This window comes from Crinia signifera, chromosome 7 (genome assembly GCF_055691185.1).
Source record: "Crinia signifera chromosome 7, ASM5569118v1, whole genome shotgun sequence".
Classification (NCBI taxonomy): Eukaryota; Metazoa; Chordata; class Amphibia; order Anura; family Myobatrachidae; genus Crinia; species Crinia signifera.
In genome coordinates, this window is record NC_139223.1 from 119,503,867 (window position 1) to 119,531,396 (window position 27,530).

Genomic DNA, 27,530 nt, shown 5'->3' on the forward strand with positions numbered 1-27,530 from the left:
ACTCTAGGGGGGTTACGGTGCTTATAAAGAAAACCCTGGCCTTCCAGCTAGAAAAGAACTGGATTGATCCACATGGTAGATTTGTGTTCCTCAAAGCCATAGTAAATTTTAAAGCATTATATATATTGGCAATATATATACCCCCTCCATACAGTAATGAAGTGCTCCGGCAGGCAGCACAGTTTATATCCGAATCTCCAGATACACCAGTGATCTGCATAGGAGACTTTAATAATGTCATGTGTAAGAATTTTGATAAATGGAAGGAAAGTGGACAACAGTTTGTGATTCCGGAGAAAGTACAGCCCACACCATTCTCAAAATTAATAAATGAACTGGGTTGGATTGATATCTGGCGTATCAGGAATCGTGAGGGGATGCAATTTTCATGCCACTCTGCCACGCATAATACGCTCTCCAGGATAGACCTGGCACTGATATCTCCTTTGTTGGTACCAGTGGCAGTGGAAGTAAAATATCTGCCACAAGGAATATCAGATCATTCTCCAGTATTGTTAAAAATCGATATGGGAGCCGATAGAGGTAGAGTGGCATGGAAGTTAAATCCCTTCTGGTTGGACCTGATGGGCACCGGAAGTGAGCTAGTTAGCAATTGGGAGAACTGTATAGCGGAGAATGCTACTTATAAAAATCCGGCCATAAGACACGATGCATTTAAAGCAGTAGTAAGGGGTACATTTATAAAGAGAATAACAGAAATAAAAAGAAATGGCAAAAAAGAGGAACAGGACTTAGAAAAGAGCTATAGTCAAGCTGAATCTAACTATATCACATCAGGACTAGAAGTAGATAGAATAAATTTGACTGATGTCAGAAGGGAATGGGCTGCATATCTGTATAATAAAACAAAGAGAAGGATAATGTTTACTAAACATAAGCAATATTTCCAGTCTGATATTGGAGGAAGTCAATTGGCATTCATAGCCAAAGATGAAAAAAGTAGCAGTCTAATACCTTGTATTAGAAACAAGGCGGGGGAAATAAAATACTCCTCAAAAAATATAGCAGAGGTCTTCAGGGAATATTATCAGTGCCTGTATGAGTCCGGGGATGGGGGTACAGATGCCGAATTAGAAGAGTATCTGGAACAGGTTAATATGCCTTCTCTTTCAGAAGAGGATGCACAAATGCTGGATGCACCATTTACAGCAGATGAAGTGGCGAAAGCAATATCTACACTTCCTGCTTCTAAAGCACCGGGAAGAGATGGAATTCCCATTGAGGTGTATAAGAAGTTCAATGATTTTTTCACCCCTTACCTTACAGATTTATACAATACACTGCTGGAATGGGGTACATTGCCGTCAACTATGTCAGAAGCAGTGGTGGTACTCATCCTTAAAAAGGATAAGGACCCACTATCCCCGGACTCATATAGGCCGATTTCTTTATTAAATACCGATGTAAAGATCCTGGCCAGAATGATTGCCACTAGACTGAGCCATGTAATAACAACCATAATACACCCAGACCAGACTGGATTTATGCCAGACAGCTCTACAACGCAGAATTTGAGAAGACTCTATTGCCATATACAGAGGGGACAGGGCACGGACACGGAGGCCTTGGTTGTATCTTTGGATGCAGCCAAGGCCTTTGATACAGTCGAGTGGAGATATTTATGGGCAGTGTTGCGTAAGTGCGCATACGGCCCTCAATTTATCAAATGGATAAAACTGTTATATGCACAGCCCACTACCATGATAACAACAAATGGCTATACTTCAACCTCAATCAAATTAAATAGAGGTACCAGACAGGGCTGTCCCCTGTCCCCTATGTTATTTTCTATGGCAATAGAGCCTGTGGCTTGTATGATACGGGCACACCCTGAGATTAAGGGGATACAAATAGGAGAGACAGAGGATGTCGCCGCATTGTATGCAGACGACATGCTTCTGTTTTTAAGAGATGCAGGGAAATCATTAAAAACTATGCTAGACACAGTTAAGAGGTTCGGAAAATATTCCGGACTCTGCATTAACTGGGAAAAATCGAATATATTCCCAATCTCGGGAAAGATCCCTCAAATAAAACAAATTGAAACTCCTCTGAAATGGACCCACAAGTTTAAATACTTAGGGATATGGGTAACACCGATAGCACAGGACTATGTTGAACTAAATGTAGACCCCGTAACAGCAAACTTTAAAGAGCGTCTCCATATATGGAAGAAGCTACCAATAACAGTGACAGGGAGAATTAATATGTTCAAAATGATAGTCCAACCAAAATACCTATATATTTTGCAGAATGCACCAGTGTATATTCCAAAACACGTGTTTATAGCCATAGAAAAAATAGTATCATCCTACATATGGAAAGATAAATCGCCCCGAATATCAATGAAAACATTGCAAAACAAAAGAACATCAGGGGGATTGGCACTCCCGAACCTGAGAAATTATTATATTGCTTCCCAGATGACGCAGCTAGAACCTTGGGTAAAGAACACGATGGAGAAAACCTCACGAGCGTTCTTAGAGGAACAAACTGCTAATCGTCACCCTCCATTGTTGTTTCTAGTCTCCGGTACCTCCCCAGTGGGCCTACCACATATTCTTAGACAGGCACTGATGGTGTGGAGGTTGGCGCATGCACTCTGGAAATGGGAGGAAATTGAAATTGAGTCACCTATATGGTATAACAAAAAATATCCAGAATTAGAGAAAATCTCAGAAGATAATATATGGCAACGGAAAAACATTATTAGTATGGGACAGTTGTATCACAATGGAACACTTAAGTCATTCAATCAACTGCAGTTAGAATTTAATATTGAAAACGCAGCATTTTTCAGATACCTGCAGTTGAGACATGCCATTCAAAGGCAATTTAAAGGGCTCACATTGATAACTGCCCCATCACCAATCAAAGTAATGTTACAAAAAATGGGAAAAAAAGGAAGAGTATCCAGGGTGTATGCGGCAATCGCTACGACACAGTGCCCCACTCCATTGGAACAACTAAGAGTGAAATGGGAGATGGATATAGGCCCACTGACGAGAGAAACATGGAATGGAATATTAAGATCTATAAAATACGCAACATCTAGTATAAGGTATCAACAAATTCATTATTTCATACTACATAGAATTTATCACACCCCAATGGGGATGCATAAAGCAGGTCTGAGAGATGATACAAGATGTCCAAAGTGTGGAGTGGAGGGGGCAGGTTTCTGGCATCTTCTATGGGAGTGTCCTGGAATATATATATTTTGTCAGGCAGTATGGGAAGACCTTAAAAACACAGTCCCATCATTAGCTCAATTCGGACCTAGGGTGTGTATGTTTGGTATTGACATAGAAGGAGATCGCTCACCATTACTAAACCAATATGTTTTAAATTTGGTCACTATGGCAAAAGTGGAAATAGCTCGGGGATGGTTCTCCCCTAGCCCACCTAAAGTTATTAAATGGAGAATACTGGTGGAAGACCTTATTAAGCATGAGAAATTTATGTACAGTTCAAGAAACAGGTTAGATAAATACCATAATAAATGGGATAGATGGTGCAGTTCTTCTAGTGCCAGAATAAGCAATGAGTCCTCAATAATTGAATCAATATAGAGACATAAACACATCACAAAGAGAGATGACACAGTGAGATTTAAAATTAATAAGTTTATTTAACACATGTATGAAATTTTCATTAGATATTGAAGATAAATCTTGGAGGAAAAAAAAAAAAAAAAAAACATTTAAAAAAAAAAACCACAAATATGTATACACATAAATTCTTTACTAATACACTGACACTCTAATAAAACACTCTAATATAAATAAAGGAAAAAAAAAAATAAAAAAAAAATAAAAAAAAAAATATATATATGTATATAAACGAACATGTATACACATAAATTTTCTATTAATGCACTGACACTTTAATATTAAAATAAAAAAAAAAAATTCTCCAGAGCATATAAATATATATAATAAAAAATAAGACACGTGAATAATAAGCAAACAAAATGCACTAGAGTATATAAGTATATATTGATCCGGGAGAGAAATAAATTGCTAAATATAAAGGTATACCATGGCCTAATGAAAGGACTGTGTAAGAAACAAATATTGTAAAATCTAACATATATAATAATGAATAGCACACTGCAAATAGGGAATATAAGATGACCTATAACTATATGTAGAAAGATATATATGTATGTAAGTATGTACTGATGTATTGAATGCAAGTATGTATAAAAAAAAAAAAATATATTTTATTCTGCTGCTCCATAACTTGTATAATCAACTGGTACAATGGTATTTTAAATGTATGTATTAATGTTGTTTTGTTTCTTTGTATGTATGAAAAGAAATAATAAAAAGTATTGAATTAAAAAAAAAAACACTAATAGAGGAGGCTGTATAATAGTAAGTAAGACTAATAGAAGTGGCTGTATAATAGTAAGTAACACTAATAGAGGAGGCTGTATAATAGTAAGTAACACTAATAGAGGAAGCTGTATAACAGTAAAGCCCCATACACACGGGGGAGATATATTGCTCAGCCATATATGGCTGAGCATATATGGCTGAGCAATATATTGCTCAGTTTCTCCTGTTCATCAGCGACCAGAGATGGTCGCTGATGAAAAAGAAACTGCCGGGGGGAGCCCGGCAGTGGAAATCAGCTGGTCGCAGGAGCATGTTCCTGCACCCAGCGATCACCACAGGGGCAAAAACTGGAGCGCGCACCCGGCGATATATCACCGGTGCACACTCCCATTGCGGGCAATATGGTCACTCAGCGACCATATTTCCCGCGATTTTGCACAAAATCACCCCCGTGTGTACGCACCTTTAGTAACACTAATAGAGGAGGCTGTATAATAGTAAGTAAGACTAATAGAGCAGGCTGTATAACAGTAAGTAACACTAATAGAGGAGGCTGTATAATAGTAAGTAACACTAATAGAGGAGGCTGTATAATAGTAAGTAACACTAATAGAGGAGGCTGTATAATAGTAAGTAACACTAATAGAGGAGGCTGTATAATAGTAAGTAACACTAATAGAGGAGGCTGTCTAATAGTAATAGTAACACTAATAGAGGAGGCTGTATAACAGTAAGTAACACTAATAGAGGAGGCTGTATAATAGTAAGTAACACTAATAGAGGAGGCTGTATAATAGTAAGTAACACTAACAGAGGAGGCTGTATAATAGTAAGTAACACTAATAGAGGAGGCTGTATAATAGTAAGTAAGACTAATAGAGGAGGCTGTATAACAGTAAGTAACACTAATAGAGGAGGCTGTATAATAGTAAGTAACACTAATAGAGGAGGCTGTATAATAGTAAGTAACACTAATAGAGGAGGCTGTATAATAGTAAGTAACACTAATAGAGGAGGCTGTATAACAGTAAGTAACACTAATAGAGGAGGCTGTATAATAGTAAGTAAGACTAATAGAGGAGGCTGTATAATAGTAACAGTAACACTAATAGAGGAGGCTGTATAATAGTAAATAACACTAATAGAGGAGGCTGTATAATAGTAACAGTAACATTATAGAGGAGGCTGTATAATAGTAAGTAACACTAATAGAGGAGGCTGTATAACAGTAAGACTAATAGAGGAGGCTGTATAACAGTAAGTAAGACTAATAGAGGAGGCTGTATAATAGTAAGTAACACTAATAGAGGAGGCTGTATAACAGTAAGTCAGGGCTCGACAAAACCCGGGGGCCAGGTCGCCATGGCGACCAGATTCTGCTGACTGGCGACCAGATTTGCCAGGAAGCAGAACCCCCGGGAAGAGTGGTGGCTTAATAGCAGCGGACAGCGCAGTTCACAACTCTCCCGGCTACCGGGAGATGGACAGGGAAAGGCAGGGAGCTGGCAGCAGCGTCTCTGTAAGCAGTGGGTCCCCGTGGCTGGTTATCCTATCAACACTTGCAGCAGCCTTGGGTGCCCGTTTCAGACATGTAAAAAGATGGTGCCGCAGTGGGTTAAATTCAATATAACAGCCAGCACGGCGCCAGCCCGGCAGAGCGGTGCAGAACTCTCCCGGCTGCCGCTGTATCAGAGCAGGTCAGCAGCGCACCTATTTCAAAGCCCAAGCACGGCTCCCGATTAGCTCGTGTAATAGGCGCGCCGCGGACCTGCTCTGATGCAGCAGCAGCCGGGAGGGTTCTGCACCGCTCTGCCAGGCTGCCGCCGTGCTGGCTGTTATATTGAATTTAACCCACTGCGGCACCATCTTTTTACATGTCTGAAACGGGCACCCAAGGCTGCTGCAAGTGTTGATAGGATAGCAAGCCACAGGGACCCGCTGCTTACAGAGACGCTGCTGCCACAATGCTGGCTGTTGTATTGAACATTATAACCCACCATGGGGACCTGCTGCTTATGCAGAGGGAGGCACCAGAGAACAGAGGCTCCCCCGTCATTTTTTTCTCAATATGCCCCTGCCTGGCATCAAGCCACAAACCCATAGCAATGATCATGTAGGTGAGCAGCACTGTGACATAATATGCCATGGGCATTATGGCATGTGGTAATATATGTAATGGGCACTACGGTGTTTGGTTTACCGTGTAATGGGCATTAAGGTGTGTGGGGTATATGTAATGGGCATTATTGTGTGTGGTATAGTACGCAAAAGGTTTTTCAGTGTGTGGCATAATGTGTAATGGGCATTGTGGTATGTGGGTATGTGTGACATGTGTAATAGGCATAATGGTGTCACTTTTTGGCGCACACTGTCACTATTTTTTTCTGGCTCCTACATTTTCATCCTGGCTCCTAGATTTTTAATAAATTTGTCAAGTCCTGCAGTAAGTAACACTAATAGAGGAGGCTGTATAATAGTAAGTAACACTAATAGAGGAGGCTGTATAATAGTAAGTAAGACTAATAGAGGAGGCTGTATAACAGTAAGTAAGACTAATAGAGGAGGCTGTATAACAGTAAGTAACACTAATAGAGGAGGCTGTATAACAGTAAGTAAGACTAATAGAGGAGGCTGTATAACAGTAAGTAACACTAATAGAGGAGGCTGTATAATAGTAAGTAAGACTAATAGAGGAGGCTGTATAACAGTAAGTAACACTAATAGAGGAGGCTGTATAACAGTAAGTAACACTAATAGAGGAGGCTGTATAATAGTAACAGTAACACTAATAGAGGAGGCTGTATAACAGTAAGTAACACTAATAGAGGAGGCTGTATAACAGTAAGACTAATAGAGGAGGCTGTATAATAGTAAGTAACACTAATAGAGGAGGCTGTATAACAGTAAGTAAAGGTGCCCATAGACGGTCCGTTCCCGGACCGTCCGTTCTGTACTATGAGATGCGCGCTCCCGCGCATCTCATCGTACGGTACAAAAAGTATGTGCTGCACATACTTTTTGTACTAGCTACACATCGCATCGGATGGCATTGCATGCACACTGCATGCACAAGGCATGCAATGCGATGTGTGCTAATTAAGTGCCGAACGGATCCGTTAAACGTACCGTCTATGGGCACCTTAACACTAATAGAGGAGGCTGTATAACAGTAAGTAACACTAATAGAGGAGGCTGTATAATAGTAAGTAACACTAATAGAGGAGGCTGTATAATAGTAACAGTAACACTAATAGAGGAGGCTGTATAACAGTAAGTAACACTAATAGAGGAGGCTGTATAATAGTAAGTAACACTAATAGAGGAGGCTGTATAACAGTAAGTAACAATAATAGAGGAGGCTGTATAACAGTAAGTAACACTAATAGAGGAGGCTGTATAACAGTAAGTAACACTAATAGAGGAGGCTGTATAATAGTAAGTAACACTAATAGAGGAGGCTGTATAATAGTAACAGTAACACTAATAGAGGAGGCTGTATAACAGTAAGTAACACTAATAGAGGAGGCTGTATAATAGTAAGTAACACTAATAGAGGAGGCTGTATAATAGTAAGTAACACTAATAGAGGAGGCTGTATAATAGTAAGTAACACTAATAGAGGAGGCTGTATAACAGTAAGTAACACTAATAGAGGAGGCTGTATAACAGTAAGTAACACTAATAGAGGAGGCTGTATAACAGTAAGTAACACTAATAGAGGAGGCTGTATAATAGTAAGTTACACTAATAGAGGAGGCTGTATAATAGTAACACTAATAGAGGAGGCTGTATAATAGTAAGTAACACTAATAGAGGAGGCTGTATAATAGTAAGTAACACTAATAGAGGAGGCTGTATAATAGTAAGTAACACTAATAGAGGAGGCTGTATAATAGTAAGTAACACTAATAGATGAAGCTGTATAATAGTAACAGTAACAGATTGTATTTGTCGGAGCAGCCTCTCTAGTGCTCTGTAAGCTGCAATCTTCGCAGCTTCCGAGCCAACCAGAATCAGGCCCAATTTCTCTTCCTGAAACAAATTGGAAATGATGGTTAATGTTATTGTGCAACAATTCTTTCATAAAACAGATACATGTAATGAATGTTACTTTACTATATAGTTTCTGAAACTCAGCCATTACATTCCAGGTTTAACCCTTTGAGTGGTAGGTTTTGCTGGGGCAGGTTTGTCCTGCCCCAGCAAAACCCACCACAGAGCATAGCCTTCCTCCCACCCACTTGTCCGAGGACCCCCTCCACCTCTACCACTACCCAAGCTGTCAATCACTGCAGTGACTGCAGGGGGCAGGCTTGGGGATGGTCGTGGCGGCTCGGGAGGACTTGTGCACCTGATTTCCTGAGTGCTCCCGCGCCGCCCCGAACATCCCCGAGCCTGCTGCCTGCTCCCTGCAAATCATGTCGGCGGGGGCAGCAGCAGGGGAGCTCTGGCAAATGATCGCCGGAGCAGAGAGGTGAGGGGCAGTGACGGGAGGGGACGGGAGAGTCGGTGTGGGGTGCCTGGACAGGTGATGTGCCAGTGGTGCACAGCTACAGGCACCACTGGCGCACACCATGATATTTGTGGTATGCCCATAAATTTTATGGGCATACCACTCAAGTGGTTAAGGATGCCCATGCTTGAATACAGATGGTTAAATCAAATGGACTGAGGTACTAATTCAGTCATCTAGGCTCAATCATGGATATACTTAAGACCTGGACTGTAATGGCAGAGTTTGGGAAACTCTGATATACTGTAAAGTATTTGGATCCGTAGATCGTCTCCTAAAGGTGATTTGTTCCCTTGTCATTTAAGGATGAATCCCATTTTCTGAAGAATGTGAAGACTGCTCGATGTAAATATGCAATGCCTCTTCTCAAGGTATAACGATCTAACCGCAATATTATAATGAGTCCTAAATAACTTCTGTATTCTTCTAAACACTCTGACATTAGTATATTTCCTTCTACAGAGAATTCTAATTAGTAGTGCTTACTATATGTACATTAAAGGCATTATTGTGTATTATCCGGCGATAAGCGGTGAGTGCTGATGCGCGCTCCCACATCATCGCTGGCCACTGTCCATCAGCTGCTTTACCAGCTGAGTGAACCACTTTCCACAGTGTCTCAAAAACCCTGGGCCAGGTGAAAATCGCTCAATCTGTATGCACTGAGCGATTTTCACTTCATTGCTCTGCATAAACGCTGGCCAACACACACAGTGTGTATGCACAGTGTGAGTCCCGATAAACTGTGTCAGCAACGACCCTTCAAGGTTATATGTGTGGCCCTTATGAGGTCCATGTGTGGTCCTCCTATTCTGTAAAGTTAAACCCAGGCACTCTGATGACTCACTGTGACCCAAGCGGTCTGATGCCTCAGTGAAACTCATGTGCTTTAACCCAGATGCTTCAACCTCCTGAGGTGCGAGAAACCAATGTACACTCCAAATGGGAGCTTGTATGCCCAAGGGGGGGGGGGGGGGGGGGTTAATTTAGGCACCACATGTTTCTCCAATATGGCACTACAAGGATTGTCATGTTCTTATCCCTCAGAACAGTGATACACAGAATGTTAGTTTCTCAGATAATTTTTTGGGTCCATTAAAGGTGCATGTACAGTAAGTGAAGGGTTAATCCAGACCAGCAAAATAGACCTACATTCTACATGATAATAGTAATGCAGAGATCCCAGTACAAATATTTGTAAACCTAGTAAGCCACCAGCAACAGCAAGGCATCTCTGCTGCGGTGCTGCTACACTGCATGATCAGAGCACCTACATATAACACACAAGCCTTGTGGTGCAGTTGTATCTTTAGTGTTTGTATTACGGAAGTACTTGGGAAAGAATGTGAGTGACTATTGTAGTTTTTCTCCGTTGCAGAACGCAAAGAGAGTCATCTTACTGTCGGGCACGCCAGCCATGTCAAGGCCTTCAGAGCTGTATACACAGATTGCGGCTGTCAGACCCACAACCTTCCCTCGCTTTCACGACTTTGCAATCCGCTACTGTGATGCCAAACCAGTAAGCACTGTGTACCCCTTAGATATTGCCTACATTAGTGATTGGGAATGCAGTATATCATGGGAATGTAAATGGTCTCTCCTTTTCAGATGCCTTGGGGGTGGGATTACTCTGGATCCTCTAACCTGAGTGAGCTCAAACTGCTGCTTGAGGAGTCCATAATGATTAGAAGACTGAAATCCGATGTTCTGTCCCAGCTGCCGGCCAAACAGCGCAAAATGGTTGTGATCTCCGCTGAAGGCATCAGCTTAAAGACCAAGGCTGCACTTGCTGCGGCTGCAAAGGAAATGGCACAAGGCTTCAAGAACGTGAGTTTATTGGGCAGGGATTTGTTGTAAGGTACAGTCACTATTGGAATCACAGTTACATTATATGAATTGGGCCATTTCAACTATCTCTCTTTTGTAGTGTAAGAATTTCAAATATTTACTCATTTTAAAAGCCGTTGATGTGTTTTAGTCTTTAACCATAGTCATTTAATATTAATAATAATATTTTCACTGTAATATAAGTGACTGCATCCTTTCTGCACATTATAACATGTCTTCTTATCACAGAAAGTTCAAGAGAAAGAAGCTCTTCTTCTTTTCTACAACAGAACAGCAGAAGCCAAGATCCCGTGTGTCACGTAAGTTTGACTTTCAATTGCCCTGAATAACCCATTCTGTCAATTCACCCACTCCTAGGGGTATATTTACTAAGCTACTAATAAAAAGAGGTGATGTTGCCCATAGCAACCAATCAGGTCCGGTGTATAATTGCTCTATTGTATCCTAGAAAATTATAAATAGATTCTGATTGATTGCTATGGGCAATCGTAGAAGCGCTAGTAAATTTACCCTCTAGGCCGGTAGTTTTCAAACTGGGTGCCTTAGGTTACATGCAGGGGTCCCTTGGGTTGGTGGTACAGGACCAATTACAATTATTTATGGTCTCTGTGATAGGCAAACAAGTGCTTGTAGCTTACTATCAAAAAATATGTGACCAAACGTAAACAAATCTTGTCCCTTACCACATAATTGAACATAAGGATTACACACACACACACACTTTACTTAATGTATTGTTGTTTTCTAAATTTCTTCATAAGAAACTATTGGCCCAGGGGTGCCGTGAAACAAATTGTAATTCCCCCAAGGAGCTACAGATGGACTGCCTCTCATATAGCTTCAGTCCTCGCCAGATCCCCTCCACTGGTAAGAGCTGGTGGAGAGGTGCTCCATCTGATGCGCGTCCCTGTCTTTCGTAATTGGGGAGCGGAATCCCTTCCTGTCTCTGCTTCACTGAGAGGGGCAGGGTTAGGTTGGGTGCGGGGAGACGTCGGCGGGCTCCGACGGAACGGGGTGCGTTAGCGTATCATGCACGCGCGCCCCCATCCTGTCTGATGGCGGGTCCTGGTGATTGGCGATAGAATCGCCATGACCCGGCTATATGATAGGTGCTCCATCTGTATGATTCATAAAGTTTGAGAACCACAGCCATAGTCACAAGTGGCGTTCTGTCTACGTTTCATATGATAATTCATCCAATCATTAATAAGCATTGCTTTAAATTATACTGTGCATAACAATTACAGTTAATTGGCCATCATACAGCCACCAGTTGTTACATAGTTCAATAGAAAGTAAGAAAAGATTGGGACTGAGGAGCGGGTTCTGAAATAAGTTGACTTCTCTGCTTCTGAAGATTCTGGTCCGTTTTCATATTCCTGGAGCATACAGATAGAGCCATCCTCATCTAGCCCTTTAATAGGATTAAGTGAGCCAGAGCTGTCGGATTTAATCCTATGCAAATCCCCTACTGTATTGTTCTATATATTGTATTGCAGCTGAGAACAACCATGTCTATTCAGAGAAGGCTAGCTGAAGTTGGAAAGTACAATTACTATAGCACCAGGTTTTTGTTTTTTTCCATTTGCTTTCTTGTAAGTGGAAGAATGGTTGCATCCTTACCCTGTTATTACAGATGAAGCCCCTAAACCAGGGCTCGACAAATATCTTTAAAATCTAGGAGCCAGGATGAAAGTGTAGGAGCCAGACAAACTAAAAATAGGGACAGTATGCGCCAAAAATGTACAATGTAATGCTTATTACACATGTCACGCACCCATTACATATTAAACCACAGGCCATAATGAGCTGCCTCTTTCGGGATGGGTATATAGTGTGTACACTCAAAATCATATGTATTACGGATCATCCTTTAGTTTCTGCTATTGCTGTTTGTGAAATCAGTCAGGTGCGTAGCTAGCATTAGAAGGTGCACAACTGCTAAACCCTAAAAGATACATGTAATGCTTCATATCCTGGTGACCTGGGAAGTGTATCAATAAGTAATGAGTACACCCGTGTGTCTGCCCGGTGATGTGGGAAGTATGTCAGTGAGTAATGGGTACACCTGTGTGTCTGCTGAATACCCTGGGACGTGTGTCAGTGAGTAATAAGTACACCTGTGTCTGCCCGGTGATGTGGGAAGTGTCAGTGAGTACACCTGTGGGAACTGCGTCCACCTGTGTACCTGCCGAGTGACCTGCGAAGTGTCAATGAGTAATGAGTTCACCTGTGAGTCTGCCCGGCGACCTTCCTTGCAAGTGTGTCAGTGAGTACATCTGTGTACCTGGGAAGTGTGTCAGTGAGTACACCTGTGTACCTGCCGGGTGACCTGGCCCATATCACCTGTTTATGGCATCAGAGAGTAAGCAGGACCCCCCATGTGCATGGCCCAGATGTCACAGCTAGCTGCTGTTGTGTACGGCACTATCACTCACCTAGTCTCTGTAGTTCCTACACTTCCAGGGTGCACTGCTGTAGGAAGGAGCCGGCAGCAGGCTGTAGTTAAGGCCAGAGGTGTGATTTTGGAGTGGTCTGGTCCCTTACTCCAGCCCCAGGGGCTCTGGCTGAGCAGCTGCTGGTCACCAGGGGAAGGAAGTCTCCCTGCTTCGACAGCGGCTGGGGGTTAGTGGTGACAGCGACTGGGGGTTAGTGGTGACAGCGGCTGGGGGTTAGTGGTGACAGCGACTGGGGGTTAGTGTGGCAGCTGCCGGGTACATTGTGGCCTCGCAGCCAGGGCCATGTGCGGGGGTGGCCGGGCTGCTGCTGCCTGTGTGCGGGCCGGGGAGTGGCCGGTTGCTGGGTCCATCTGCGGGGGATGGTTGGGCTTCTGCTGCTGTGTGCACCCGAGAGGTGGCCGGGCTGCCACGGCCGTGTGTGGGGGTTGGCCGGGCTGCTGCGGCCATGTGCAGGCCAGGCTGCTGTGTCCAAGTGCGGAGGGGTTCGCTGGGCTGTTGCGGCCGTGCGGACAGGTTGGCCGGAATGCTGTGGCCGTGTGAGCGAGTGATGGCCATGCAGCCGTGGCGGGATGCGAGGGGGACTGGGCTGCTGGGGCTGTGAGGGAGGGGTGGCCGGGCTGCAGGGGCTGAAGTGCTGCTTTGCGATGCCGGCTCCTATTTTGAAATAGCCACGGCGGACCTGCTCTGGGGTGCCACCACTCTGACCAGATTCTGCTTCCTCCACCGTAAAAAATCTGGTCGTCGGGAAGCAGAATCTGGGCGCCGTGGCGACCTGACTCCCGGGGTTTGTCGAGCCCTGCCCTAAACATTATTAGATCACATTAAAAAACTCTTGTTGCTTTAGATCAGGCATTCCCAACCACGGTCCTCAAGGCACACCAACAGTGCAGGTTTTAGGGATATCCAGGCTACAGCACAGGTGACTTAATTAGTACCTGAGTGATTCTGATTAAACCATCTGTGCTGAAGCCTGGATATCACAAAAACCTGCACTGTTGGTGTGCCTTGAGGACCGTGGTTGGGAATGCCTGCTTTAGTTGAATTTAGCTGCATCATCTGCCTTTGTGGATTTAGATGTTTAAAGGCTTCCCCCTTATATAAACTTTAGGATGCATTTGTGTTCTTAGCAAACCAGTATAGCTAATCACAGCTCTGTACTATACTCTGTGCTGTACTTTACTATGTAGTTAGGCTTACCAATGGCAGCTATAGCGTAACAGTCATTACAGACGCAAAGAACATACAGATGTGGCAGGTTAGCTACAGGTATATGCATCAAGCGCTGGATTAAGACTTCATGTGTATGTGTATGTGCAAAAGGAAATGGTGAAGTTTAGTGCCGTTTTGTAATATGAGATGTATTTTCCTATATCAGCCGCAATTAATGTTCAGCAGCTGCAGCATGTCCATACTTACCATTCTGTACCAAGTTCAAACAAGGGAACATTAATTGCTTCTGATATGTTTAAAAGCTGTACTAACACCTAGGAAAATAATTCTTGGGTGTTGGTTTCGTTTTCCTAGGCAACTACCCCCAAAAGATATGTATTCCAAAAGGACCCCGTATCGGTCTTGAAAAATGTTAAGTGAAAGCTTTAGAAATAAAGAAATATACTGTATACCTCACACAAAACTAAGCAGCACATTAACCCCTTCAGTGGTAATCCCAATAATTTTCCAGGCTATGCTCCAGTGCAAACCTGGAAAATTCTCGGGATTGCCACTGTTGCGCTCCTTAGTGCCGAGCAGCACTGCTGAGCTCTGTGTCAGTCACTGCCCAGCTCTGGCTGCCCGGCCCCACCTCCTTCTCCCCTGCTGTGTGCGGCGTGACCTTGCTAAAGTCACGCCGCACACAGCCGGGGGCCGGGTAGCGGCTGATGTAGTGCTCAGGCCCCGGGAGATACAGTGGTGGCTTTTTTTAGTGAGCGCTACCAATATAAAACTTGCCCTGTGGGGAGCGCTACCTAAAAAAAAAAAACACCACTAAAGGGGTTAATCGCAATGTTTTCTGATTGTTAATATGTGGTTACAATGCTACGGTATGTACAGATGGAAAGCTAGTCTTAATAGCAAATTTTTGCAGAGAGTACATCATGGATCTGCTGGAGAGTGGGCGAGAGAAATTCCTGGTGTTTGCCCATCACAAGCTGGTCCTGGACAGTGTCTGTGGAGAACTAGGAGAAAAGGTACAGCCATCTAGAAATAATGTTGGCTAAATGCTGCCTCTATGGCCAGATTGGACAGTGATCCCATTACTTAGCACTTGGGTGAAGCTCAACCATTCTGTTACATCTGAGTTGCTCTCTCCTGTCAGCAAGTTGAATATTTCTTTCATTATAATGTTTAACTGCTGTGACTAATACACTTGTGTTATCCACAAACCTCATATAACCCTCTCCACTTCAATAATCACACAAAATGCTGACACAAACATTTATTTTCCCTTTGTCCTCAGAAAACAAAGTACATTAAGCATTTTAATGTCTGCCAAGACATTGTAAACCTCGACTTTCTTCTAAAACATACTTTTGTTGCATCTAGGAATTGGTAGCACTCTAATAGGGCCTACACACATACCGATTTGGAGGCATTTTCTAAGCGATTTTCTACGGCGACGATGGGCTTCCCCGTGTGGCTGTTTTAGCGGGGCGCTGCTAAAACAGCATAACGGGAACACTACTACATCACCGCCACGCTGCAGCCAGGTCCCTGACCTCCATGGACAGATTCCTCAGCACCTCCCCAGTGCTAGCAGAGCCGTGGGCAAGCACGTACACGGTACGTGAGTCCTGCTTTGTGGGCACCCTAACAGTGGCAATACCAAAGCTAATCGCTCATGGGATAACCTTATTACAAAAGCAAGGAGTCAATATCACCCCTTACCTGGAATTACTTACTACTCAAGGCCCCATCTGGATCTCTGCCCTCACAACGGATGGTGGTTCTAGGCAGCGTAATGTAGTGTTCTCGCCCCTTCGCGGCCAGCCGGTGCTTACGTAGTTAGCGTAGTCAGTCAGTGTTACACAGTTAGTGTAGTCAGTCAGCGTTACGCAGTTAGCCTCACGCAGTTAGCGCTTATTACATTGTGTGGGCACCATTGACCATTTAAACTTGGCTGACATGACAGGTGTGAATGTGTTCCTGAAACACCCCCACTATCCACGCCAGCCCAAAGCGTGGCGAGAGGACGCGTTACGTTTCCTCCCGACCTTTTCATACCCCCACTATCCACATAGGCGTGGAGTTGATTTTAGAAAGTGTGGTGAGCCCGAAGCGTAGCGAGCGCATGCGGATTACTTTACATGTGTTCCGTGTCCTTTGCGGGGCTCGCCATGCTTCGGGCTCGGTGGCTCGCTGCGCTCGCCACACTATATAACATCAACTCCACGCCAATGTGGATAGTGAGGGTATGAACAGGTCGGGAGGATGTGTAACGTGTGCGCTCGCCACGCTTCGGGCTGGCGTGGATAGTGGGGGTTTAAAAATGGAGGCATTTGCCAGATTAATCCCAAACCGATGGACAATAAGTGAATTTCGCAGTTTAGATACTGTAAAGCAGTATCCTTTCTCAGTACTTAAACACACTAGGTATAATTAATCTGGTCCACAGAGAGAAAATCACACACCAGCTCCAGAAGCCCATCACTAGAAAAGTGATGCCCCCCCCCACAACCCCCCACGGAGTGACTGCGCTGACTACGCTAGGCAGCCATTGGGCTACGCTGACAACGTAGCTTAGCCTACGCTGAAAACATATCGTAGCCGGGCGCCGTGATATTACACAAGTACCTAATTTTGTTATTGGTGTTGATATGTAACGGTTACTGTGTCTTCCACAGCTCCTCCTAATCTCCCAACCCAATCTATCTACAATACATCAAACCCCTGAACTCCTTGGTGACATCAAGCCCCCCAACATTTATAGATCTATGAGAGTACCCCACCTGTATTCTGCATAGTTTAGACCCTTCTCACTAATATCTGTCTGTCCTACAATCCTCATTGGACACTTCTAGAACTGCTGCAGAAATGCTGCTCCAAAAAAGGACATCTTCATTATCTGCTAACTTCTTATTCTGGGGTTACAGCCCTGACATTTTACCCATTATTCTGCAACCCGCTTAAAATTTACTTGGGGAGATTAAAAAATAAGATTAAAGCAATGAAAATAATGTTATTAAAGGTGGGTTAGCTAAAAATCACTTATAGGTACCGTAACTAACCTAGATAGAGCAAGACATAATGCTTACTCATACGTTATGTTTTTGGGGGCTAAGATTCTGGACATTCGTAATATTTGAACATTTAATTTGTCTCTGCTTCTGTAGAACGTGGGGTTTATTCGTATTGATGGCAGTACTTCCTCAGCCGACCGCCAGTCTCTCTGCCAGAAATTCCAGTTCTCAGACAAGGTTTCTGTCGCTGTGTTGTCCATCACAGCTGCTAACATGGGTTTGACTCTGTCTTCTGCTGACTTAGTGGTGTTTGCCGAGTTGTTTTGGAACCCTGGGGTAAGTGTTGTGGTTACTGAAAAATAAAGTAGATCAAAGTGGGAGGTAGAAAAACATTTGGACATTGCACAATAAAACAGCGAACGCCAGATGCACATGGATCATAGAAGCCACCTGATATGTTCATGATTGGGTTGCAGATCTCATTATGGAAGAGAGACAGCATTCCATATAGTTTGGCTGAATTGTTGTGGGTAATGCATAACATGCAGTTGTAGATGAGATCTGAAAAGTCAGAATCTATCATCTAACCCCTTGTACCTCCACTTGACATTCTTGAGTTGACTCAGTGCTTGGGTAATCAATTTTGAGCATTGAGCTTCATAATGAAACAATAGCAAAGTTGCTTTTCAGAGACCATGAGAATTTCACAATTTCTAAAAATCCAAACCAAAATGTTTGTGTAGACTGGAAATAAAAAATTTCACTTAAACAAAATGCTAACTGTTTTATGGTTTTGGCTGCAGTTTTAGCAATGTTTTGACATTACCATGTATAAAAAACAAAAGTGCTCACCTTACATGGCAACCCACGTGTGCAGACTGATCCCCGGCGTCTGGAACAGGAAGAATGATGCCCACAGATGATGTCACCTCTGTGCCCGTTGCCATATAGAAGTCTAAATAAAAACAAGCAAAATGACATAAGACTAAACAATAAATACAATACACACAATAGTACATAAACCTATGCAATCATCACACATATTGTAACAAACAAAATAAATGAATAAAAGTAAGTCAGGGTATTACAGTGTGGTGTCCTCAAGACTAGTCCGCTGCCCAAAGCAAAATGCACAATAATGATACATCACAACCATAATAAAGGGGGACATACCCCCTCTAGTAACCATGATATCACAAAAAAAAGTAGTGTAAGTGTTTGCAGTCGATAAATCCAGTGGGACTCAAATTGCTAAAGTTTTAAAGATCTGTTGCCACCACGAAGATTGTGTGGCACATGATCTATAATGACACAGATTCCCCGTGTTATGCTTTGCCTTGCAAAAATGCCAGTCGACCGGCTGGTCACTCTGGCCCATCGAAAAAAACAATTGCCACTGAAAAAATTGCAAAAACAGTTGCCAACTGTTAAGCTTCCACATGTAAGACAGTTGTGGCACCGATAACAACCATTTTTATGACCAAGAAAATTGTGTTCTGGCACCTCCAGTAGAAATACCTGTAATGTCTGTTCTCATTATCCAATCAGGGACATTTCGTCCGCAAGTATAACCAGGAATAATATCCACATATGAAAGGTTTAAATCCTTATCAGTTTTAACATTGTTTTTTACAAGATGAGGTGGCCAGAGGTCGATGAAGACCAGACAGGCTATCCTCCCAGTGTAAACGATAATATTTAACCTGTCTTCTCATATACTGACGGATTTGGAAACCAAGATGATTAGTCTTGGATTATACGTGCCCACTACCCGTTTTAATGGGTTTGATTGGGAAGTTGAGAAATGTTGCTTAAATCTACAATTACGACTAGATAGCTTTCTATCTTGGGTATATAGATGACTTATTTTTAATTTGGTCCAGTACCGAGGGACATTTTGAGACCTTTATTACGCAGCACAATTTATCATCTAGCCCTTTAAAATCAGGAAAAGGTACTTTTTTATACTTCAGGTGAGAATTTAGGATGGCAGGGTCAATACCACTTTATTTAAGAGGGAGACCAATACGAATACCATACTTCATGCATATAGCGTCTACCCAAAATCGTTGTATGGGCTGTTATTTTCCCAATTTATTTGAGCCTGCAGCATTTGCAGTGATCTTATTATTGCGGGATAATGGATTGATAGGATTATCAATAATTTCTTAGGATCTATTGATGGCCAAAGAGAGAGCACTCGCAATCCCTAGAGATAATCTCTTAAAGGTGACAGGTAAGGAAAAGGGTCCTGTTACAAAGATGCCTTAAGTTAACAACTGCAATGTGGCCAGTGGGAGCTATTAGGGAGGCTTGTAAAAAAACACTGGCCAATTGTTAAAACTATTTAGGAGTAAACCTTTCAAATGTGGATATCATGCCTTGATATACTCGCAGACTAAATGTCAGAGAAAGCTACTGAGGTGCCGCAACAGCATTTTCTTGGTTGTAAGAATGGGTGTTATTGGTGCCTCAACTGCCTTACATGTCAAAGCTTAACAGTTGGCAAAAGTTTTTGCCATCCTTCCAGTGGCAAACAGTTCTTCATTAGACATAGGGTAACCTGCACAACTCGGTTTATAGTATTTCTCAGAAATTCCCCTTGTGGTTTAAATGATGTCATCAAGACCAACCAAACTCTTGGTAAAAGAATGGCGGCTTGTAACGATGGGCCAGAGTGACCAGCCGGTCGTTCTGCATTTTTGCAAGGCAGGACATAACATGGGGAATTTGTGTCATTACAGATCATGTGCCAAACTATCTTCTTGGTAGCAACAGATCTTTAAAACTATTGCAATGTGAGTCCCACTGGATTTATTGATTGCAAACACTTATACCGAGGGGACTCAATGACCGTTTGGGTTTGCATGTTTTTTCAGGATATCATGGTTACTAGAGGAGGTAGTCCCTCTTTATTATTGTTGTCCTGTATCATTATTGTGCATTATGCTTTGGGCAGCGGACTGTTCTTGAGAACACCACACTGTAATACCCTGACTCACTTTGATTTATTTTGTTTGTGAGAATATGTTTAAATGATATGTGTGATGATTGTATATGATTATGAATGTATTTACCGTTCAGCCTTATGTAATATACATTATTTTTATTTGGACGGTTTCTATGGCAACAGACATAGAGGTGACGTCACCTGTGGGCGTCATTCTTCTTGTTCGAGACGCCAGGGATCAGTCTGCACACGCGAGTGGGGATATAAGGTGAGCACTTTTGTTTATTCTTTTTATACAAACTAAACACAACAAATTAAAGCAGCGCTAAAATAAAATGGTGAATAGTGGGATTGTTTGTGAAATCAAAATAGACAATTTTATAAAAAATTTCAATAAATATATGTAAAATAAACTGGAGTTAAATTAAAATGATTGAGTGATATATATATGTCATTACTGAGGGAAGGTAGAATAACAAGTAGGCTTGGGTCCAGTTGTCCTCACAGGTGTGCGGTTCCAGTGCTGAATGGAGCTGCAGCTAGGGGAATTTCTTTTGGGACCTCCAGCCATTAGCCATTGTAGATGTCCACTCTGTGGTGTAATAAAGTGCTGTACTCGTGCCCATTGGTTTTTTGGGATGAAATGGAGGACTCCGAGGAGATGGTGCTTGGGTGTAGGCTCCTGTGCCCACTGACATATTTCGCTGACTGCTTTCAGATGATAGCATTGGTCTCAAAGTGTGGGTTTATATACCCCTTTCATAATTACTGATCTCACACACTTGTGTCAAACAATCCCACCAATACATGTTTTGTTGGTACACTAACAAAGCTTGACAGTTCCACATTCCTGGAGGCTCTGGGACAGCCAGCTGTACAGAAGTAGTCTCCTATTTCCTTTGTGTAGTCATGTGAGAAATCAGACTGAAACCTATATGGTTGTGAAAGGTGTCACACAACCTCATACCAAGGCCCAATTTTACCCTTCCTTTACCTTGGTAAAGAACATCTTGTTTATTCTTTATGCCTGATGATGATGTCAATACATTGAACCATTGCTAAAACTACAGCTTGCTGCAAAGTCTCCTTATTTTCTCTGAACTGAGTGCTGCAGAAAGTACACATCTTGTCGCCTGCATGGGAAGGATTTACTGCTGGCATCAGGACAGTTTCTGACTGGACACATCAGATGCAAATATGGTGGTGTTTCAGATTATACTATAGCCACCAATAGCATCAGGAACTGAATCAGGCCCAATGTCAGGGAAAGTCTAGCCTGACGTGGGCAGGCAAATAGTCAAACAGAAACAAGGATTTAATGCAGTGTGCTGCAATGTCTTATTGCTATTTTTATTGTGTTAAGCAAGGTTAGATGGAGAAAATCCGCTAATCACTTCCACCAATTTATGACAAGGCAAGATGCGTCTACCTGTACCCCTCCTATCCCACCCCATGCTTCAGAGAGACTGCAAATCAGACAGGGTCCTGATTTGTGCAGCCAGCAGTGCTGCATTTTATGTATAAAGAATCTACCACCATGTCATTTCATGTGGTAATAATATGGTTGTAGATTACTATATTTTTACCACTTGAGTGGTATGCCCAGAAATTTTCTGGGCTCAGCTGCGCTGCCGCAGCGGGCTGTCCCACAAAATTTCGGGCATGCCACTAATATCAAGGTGTGCGCCAGTGGTGCCTGCAGCTGTGCGCCACTGGCGCATCACCTGTCCAGGCACCCCCCACTGACTCTCCCGTCCCCTCCCGTCGCTGCCCCTCACCTCTCTGCGTCGGCGATTATATGCCGGAGCTCCCCTGCCGCTGCCCACACCGCCATTATTTTTCAGGGAGCAGGTGGCAGGCTTGGAGATGTTCGGGGCGGCCAGTCGGAACTTGGGTACGCTCAGGAAATCAGGCGCCCGAGTCCTCCTGAGCCGCCTTAAACATCCCCGAGCCTGTGTCTGTGGTCACCGCTGTGACTGACAGCTGGGGCAGCGGCAGAGGAGCTCCGGCATACAAATGCCGGAGCGAAGGTGAGAAGGTTGCCCGGACAAGTGGGTGGTAGGAAGCCTATGCTCTGTGGTGGGTTTTGCTGGGGCAGGACAAACCTGCCCTGGTAGGTTTGCCCTGCCCCAGCAAAACCCACCACTCCAGGGGTTAAATTACATTTATAGACCCAGCATACAGTAACATGAACCATTTTGCAAGTTGTGCCAGTTGAATCCTCCTGTGGTTACGTCCATTTTCTTCATGTGTCTCCTAAAGGGGAGGAAGAGGGAAACCCACCATCCTGGTATGGGAAGGCAGCCAGCAGTTGATCGTATGTTCTAGTAACTTCCACCCGCTGGCGTAGAGATTCATCCGGGTCCCGTATAACTTTGCTAATGTTGGGCTTCTTTCGTTTTCTCGATGAACATGCTTCTTACTCGCATTGCAATGTGACTAGGATGCATGGGGAGATTGCTGATTAATTTGAAATGTCACTTGTATACCGTATGTGTGTGTGACCGAGTCTGTATATAGAACACAACAAAACTTATTGGAAAAAGCTGCGGCTGCAGAATTGTAGCACTTTGTGTACATATTCAGGGACTCCGGTGCACAACAATATATATGATATGAAGTGTCATATATCAAATTATAAAAGTCTCATCGGGTGTCCCAGTGTCCTCGTGCATTTTCAGCAAAAAAGACACTAGACGACACCTATAGAGGGAGAATAAATTAGTGTGCTGAGCGTAGCGAGGCAACATCCCGCTGCGTGGCGAGCGCAGCGAGCCCGCAAGGAGGGGCGATCCACGACCCCCCTGGTCGGGATTTCGACGTCAGGATTTTGAATGCCGGGATTCCGACCGCCGGGATTTAGAACCTATCCCATAGAAACAGTTTGGTTTTGCCTTTCTAAATATTGCCGCTTTAAGCGTCACTCTACATAATTAGAAATAAAGATTAATCTTAACATTAGGAAACAAATTAATTGAATAGCATTTAGTTATTACTATGGATGTGCAGATCCGGATTTACACGTATCTCAAAACTGGATCTCAGCTGTCACGTGTTTTGGCTCCAAAACATGTGACAGCCGGATAGCCAATAAGATCCCAATTTGAAATCCGGATCTGCACATCCCTAGTTATTACCCTAATCTCTATATTGTGCCCTATTTCCTTTCAAATTCTCGATACAATCTATTGAATAAAGTTTACGGTCTTATGAAGTGGAATTAATGAGCACAGATAAATACAGGATCTTTATTGGAGATATTTTAATTAAACTACTGTATAAAACAATGCACCTCTTGGTGATTTCAGGTTGTGTTTCCTAAATGTTGTGACCATGGAAGCCCTTGTATATGTACCGGTGGTGTCTTAAATCAAAGTTCTTCACATACAAACTCTTCCTAGGTTCTGATTCAAGCAGAAGATCGGGTCCACAGAATAGGTCAGACGAGTTCTGTGAATATTCATTACCTTGTAGCTAAAGGGACTGCGGATGACTACTTGTGGTAAGGAAATGATGGAAATGACTCGGCTCAGTCTTGTGTTAGATTGTTTTACTTGCAGTAATGATTGATATAGGAACTGCATTTGTGGCAGGTTGTAATTTGAATAATTTTCTTTATTAATTAATAGATTATTAACATAGACATTATGCTGTGTTTACTCACTTTCCAACAGGCCAATGATTCAGGAAAAGATGAAAGTACTTGGCCAAGCTGGACTGTCTGAGGCTAATTTCTCAGAAACAACAGAATCGACCAACTTTTTATATAAGGTAAGATGTGACCTATAAAACAGAACAGTGAAATCCTCCCTGAGGTGTCTAGGTACTAAAATGCCATTCTGCAATTTCATACTGCAGACAAATACAGCTTCATAAAGATGGTGAAACACTGAGACTCAGAAACATGGGGGGAGAGGCCATATGTCCAACGAGACTCAGAAACACCCTGAGCATAGAGACAAAACATTAATGTTGCATTTTCCTATTCCATCACAAAGTTATCTAAACAATGTAATGAAGAGAGAGTGAGTGTGTGTGTGTGTGTGTGTGTGTGTGTGTGTGTGTGTGTGTTTTGCATATCGCACACAAGGATAATAAATTAACAGTTGACACTTTTTCCTGCAATGATGTTGGTTGTGTTCACACCATGTCACACTTGTGTAATTTGTTGTACGAATGAATGTGGTGACCTCAAAATGTGTGTTTTCATTCTTGTCTGATATATGAAGAACGTACAGTGGCAAAAACATGAAGTGCTGGCTGTCGTCAGTACATTTTTATGGATAGTATGACACATTACAGGGAATTTACAAACATATTACCTCTGCTGAATTGGACATAAGCTGCACAGGTGACCCAACACCATTTGATTTTGCAGCTTCCAGTATTAGACTGCTGCCACTTCACAGGAAAGCATGGTGTGTGCTCTCCGCACCATTGTGACACTTACAGTGGTGTTCTTAGCACAGTTGTATTCCCTAGGAGGGGCCTGAAAAAAAGTATTAAGGACTGTAATGTACATACAATGGGGCAGATGTATTAAGCCTGGAAAAATGATAAAGTGGTGATAAAGCAGTGATCAAGTGAAAGGTGATAACACACCAGCTTGTGTTTGAAAAATGACAGCTAGGAGTTGATTGGCTGCTGCATTATCACATTCTACTTTATCACCACCTTACCAGATTTAATACATATGCCCCAATGCTACTGTATTTTTACTCTTGCAACTATGTGACACACTTTAAGAAAAAATCTCACGGGAAACCTCATCCTTATCTGCAGGGAGACCCTAGGAATATCCAGCTACAACACTAGGGGGACTGTGGATACAGATATTTCCATTTTCTGTAGAAAGTCTCATATGCTTGCAGAGTTTTATATTTCCTACAAAGTATTAAAATTGCCTGATGTTTTGAACAATGGTCTGATGTTTTTCGTAGAAATAAACTGTAGGGGGCGCATAGCAACTTCTGAAAGTCAGGACATAGAATAATTTCTCTAGAGCTCAGAAAAGCCAGTTTGGCCGCAGATCTATGATCAACATAGCTTATGGTCTGTCTATATGGCAAACAAGGCCCTCCCAGCCCCACATAGAACATAATGCATTATCAGAAGACATTAACAATGGCTTGATAAATACTGTTGAAATGATAATGCAATTCTTGAAGTGTAGAACAGACTTTTAGCATCCCTCCATTAAATACAGATCTAATGTTTACTAATATTTATCCTTCATCTCCATGTTTCTTTTCAAAGGACCCAAAACAGAAAACCATTTACGATCTTTTCCAGAGGTCGTTCTCCCAGGAAAATGCTGGGGATGATATGGATGAAGCTTTGTTACTGGAGGCCTGTGAGGAAGTTGACCTTGAAATCCCAGCAGAGAGCCCGTGCAAAAAGAGGAAGATCGAAGATTACTTCTGAATATGTCTGCAAAATGAGAGCCTTTTTATTGTTTGACTGGGGGGAAAAAAAGCTTTATTGTATAGACCATTTTGTATCTTGTAAGTTATATGCCATAATTAAAGATAAGCAGTATGATTTTTCTCTTTTTCACCGTAGCTGGGAATGTGCGAAGAACACATTCTCTATTCCCTGTGTGTACATGACCTTGATGCCGCTGTGAAGCAGATCACTAAATATACAGTAAGAACTGATACATTCCTGAAGAAACATATATACAAATATATATATATATATATATATAACAAATATATTTGTGAGGTACAACAGTTATCATATGATCAATTATTTGTAAAAAAAGTATAGATATCAGTGAGGAACAATGGGTTCAAAAAAAGTATCCGTCTCTAACAAACATTAGGGGAATGTCAATACAGCTCTCCCACTTTGAAGCAATCACTGAGTGCTGCTTTCCTTTTGAAGAGAGATTTCAACCAATTTGATACGTACTATATGAAACAACTTTTCTCTAAACAAGTGTGGGGTCACCTGAATCTGCATCTGGAACATGGGGGGCAATTTAGACCTGATCGGTTAAACCCCCACCGTCACTCTCGCCAGGTTGTTCAATCAATGATGGGCAGGCAATAGGCGGACGCAGCGTTTTATGAGCGTGCCCACAAAAACAGTGGGCGTGCTCATGGAATTGTTGGGCAGACACCTGTCAATGCACACCTGTCAATGCCTGCCTGGGGCGGGCAGGCGGCTGACATCACATGATGTCAGCCCGCCCCCAATTCAGCAGAGAGCAGCCATCTGAAAAGTATAGACTTCCTTTTCAGACCTATCTCTCGAAAAATCATTCGATGGTGACCGAACATCGAATAATTTCTCTGCGCGGCCGCATGGGAGCGGATGTGTAAGCGTACACACCCACTCGCATGCTAGTGGCGTGTGGGAGCATACCAAATACAGTATAACCCATTCTGCAATTAAGGGAGAGCCATTCTAAAATGATTAGCAAACCTCCAAATGCCTATTCAAAACCTGTGGATATTGGGGCAGTTACACAAGCAAACAAATAGTCCTGCCTGAAAAAAGCCACCCTGATCACATGCCTGAGGGGTGAGACCCATTTAAAAAAGAGAGCAGTATGCCTTATGAAAATATTTTAAGAACATTTCATCATAAGCTATAGCTGAAAATAATTTGGAGGAAGTTACCTGTTAGGAGTAAAAAGTTTGTAGGAAGTTGCTAGATTGAACAAGGTTAGCCCTGGATAAGCCTCATTTACCTGATTATAAATCATTTGCAACTTAAGGCCCACACTCTGTGACTTTGATCTGAAAGCAGCTCAAAACAGCATGTTTGAGCGGCTTTCAGCTCAAAGCCACCCAGTGTGTATGCCCCAGCGATGAGTGGTGAGCGCTGCTGCGCGCTCCCGCATCATCGCCAGGAAAGCCGCTCAGTGTGTATGCACTGAGCTGCTTTCCCCCAACACTAATAGCGATCATCGCTGTCCATACACGCTGGGCATAGTGGCCCAGTGTGTATGGACCTTTAAGCTGCTAATTCAAAATCTAATGAACTACAGAGGTCCCCTCCTTCTATAGCATAAAAGGAAATGTCCAACTTTACAACCTACAATATTAATCTGTCCATACCCTAGTGGGCAGAGAAATGGTAATTGACTAAGGGCCTGATTCAGAGATGGATGCAGGACACATCGGTGCTGCATCTTTGTAAAATGTAGCAAGGGGCATCTGCTAGCATTTGTGTACTGCAGCCAAAGTTTCACAACTGCAACCATCGGTCAGA

General features: G+C 42.8%; 1 protein-coding gene across 1 annotated transcript in view; it reads left to right on the forward strand.

Annotated features, from left to right (window-relative positions):
- The window catches only part of SMARCAL1 (SNF2 related chromatin remodeling annealing helicase 1), a 62,942-nt gene extending 37,092 nt beyond the window's left edge, over window positions 1–25,850 (forward strand). Inside the window, exons 9-17 of the mRNA XM_083153682.1 lie at window positions 9,183–9,248; window positions 10,256–10,396; window positions 10,486–10,704; window positions 10,954–11,024; window positions 15,268–15,370; window positions 17,513–17,695; window positions 23,711–23,811; window positions 23,984–24,080; window positions 25,566–25,850. Coding sequence (XP_083009808.1) covers window positions 9,183–9,248; window positions 10,256–10,396; window positions 10,486–10,704; window positions 10,954–11,024; window positions 15,268–15,370; window positions 17,513–17,695; window positions 23,711–23,811; window positions 23,984–24,080; window positions 25,566–25,733 — 1,149 coding nt within the window. The 3' untranslated portion in view covers window positions 25,734–25,850. The remainder of the gene's footprint in view (window positions 1–9,182; window positions 9,249–10,255; window positions 10,397–10,485; window positions 10,705–10,953; window positions 11,025–15,267; window positions 15,371–17,512; window positions 17,696–23,710; window positions 23,812–23,983; window positions 24,081–25,565) is intronic.
- The last annotated feature ends 1,680 nt before the right edge of the window (window positions 25,851–27,530 follow it).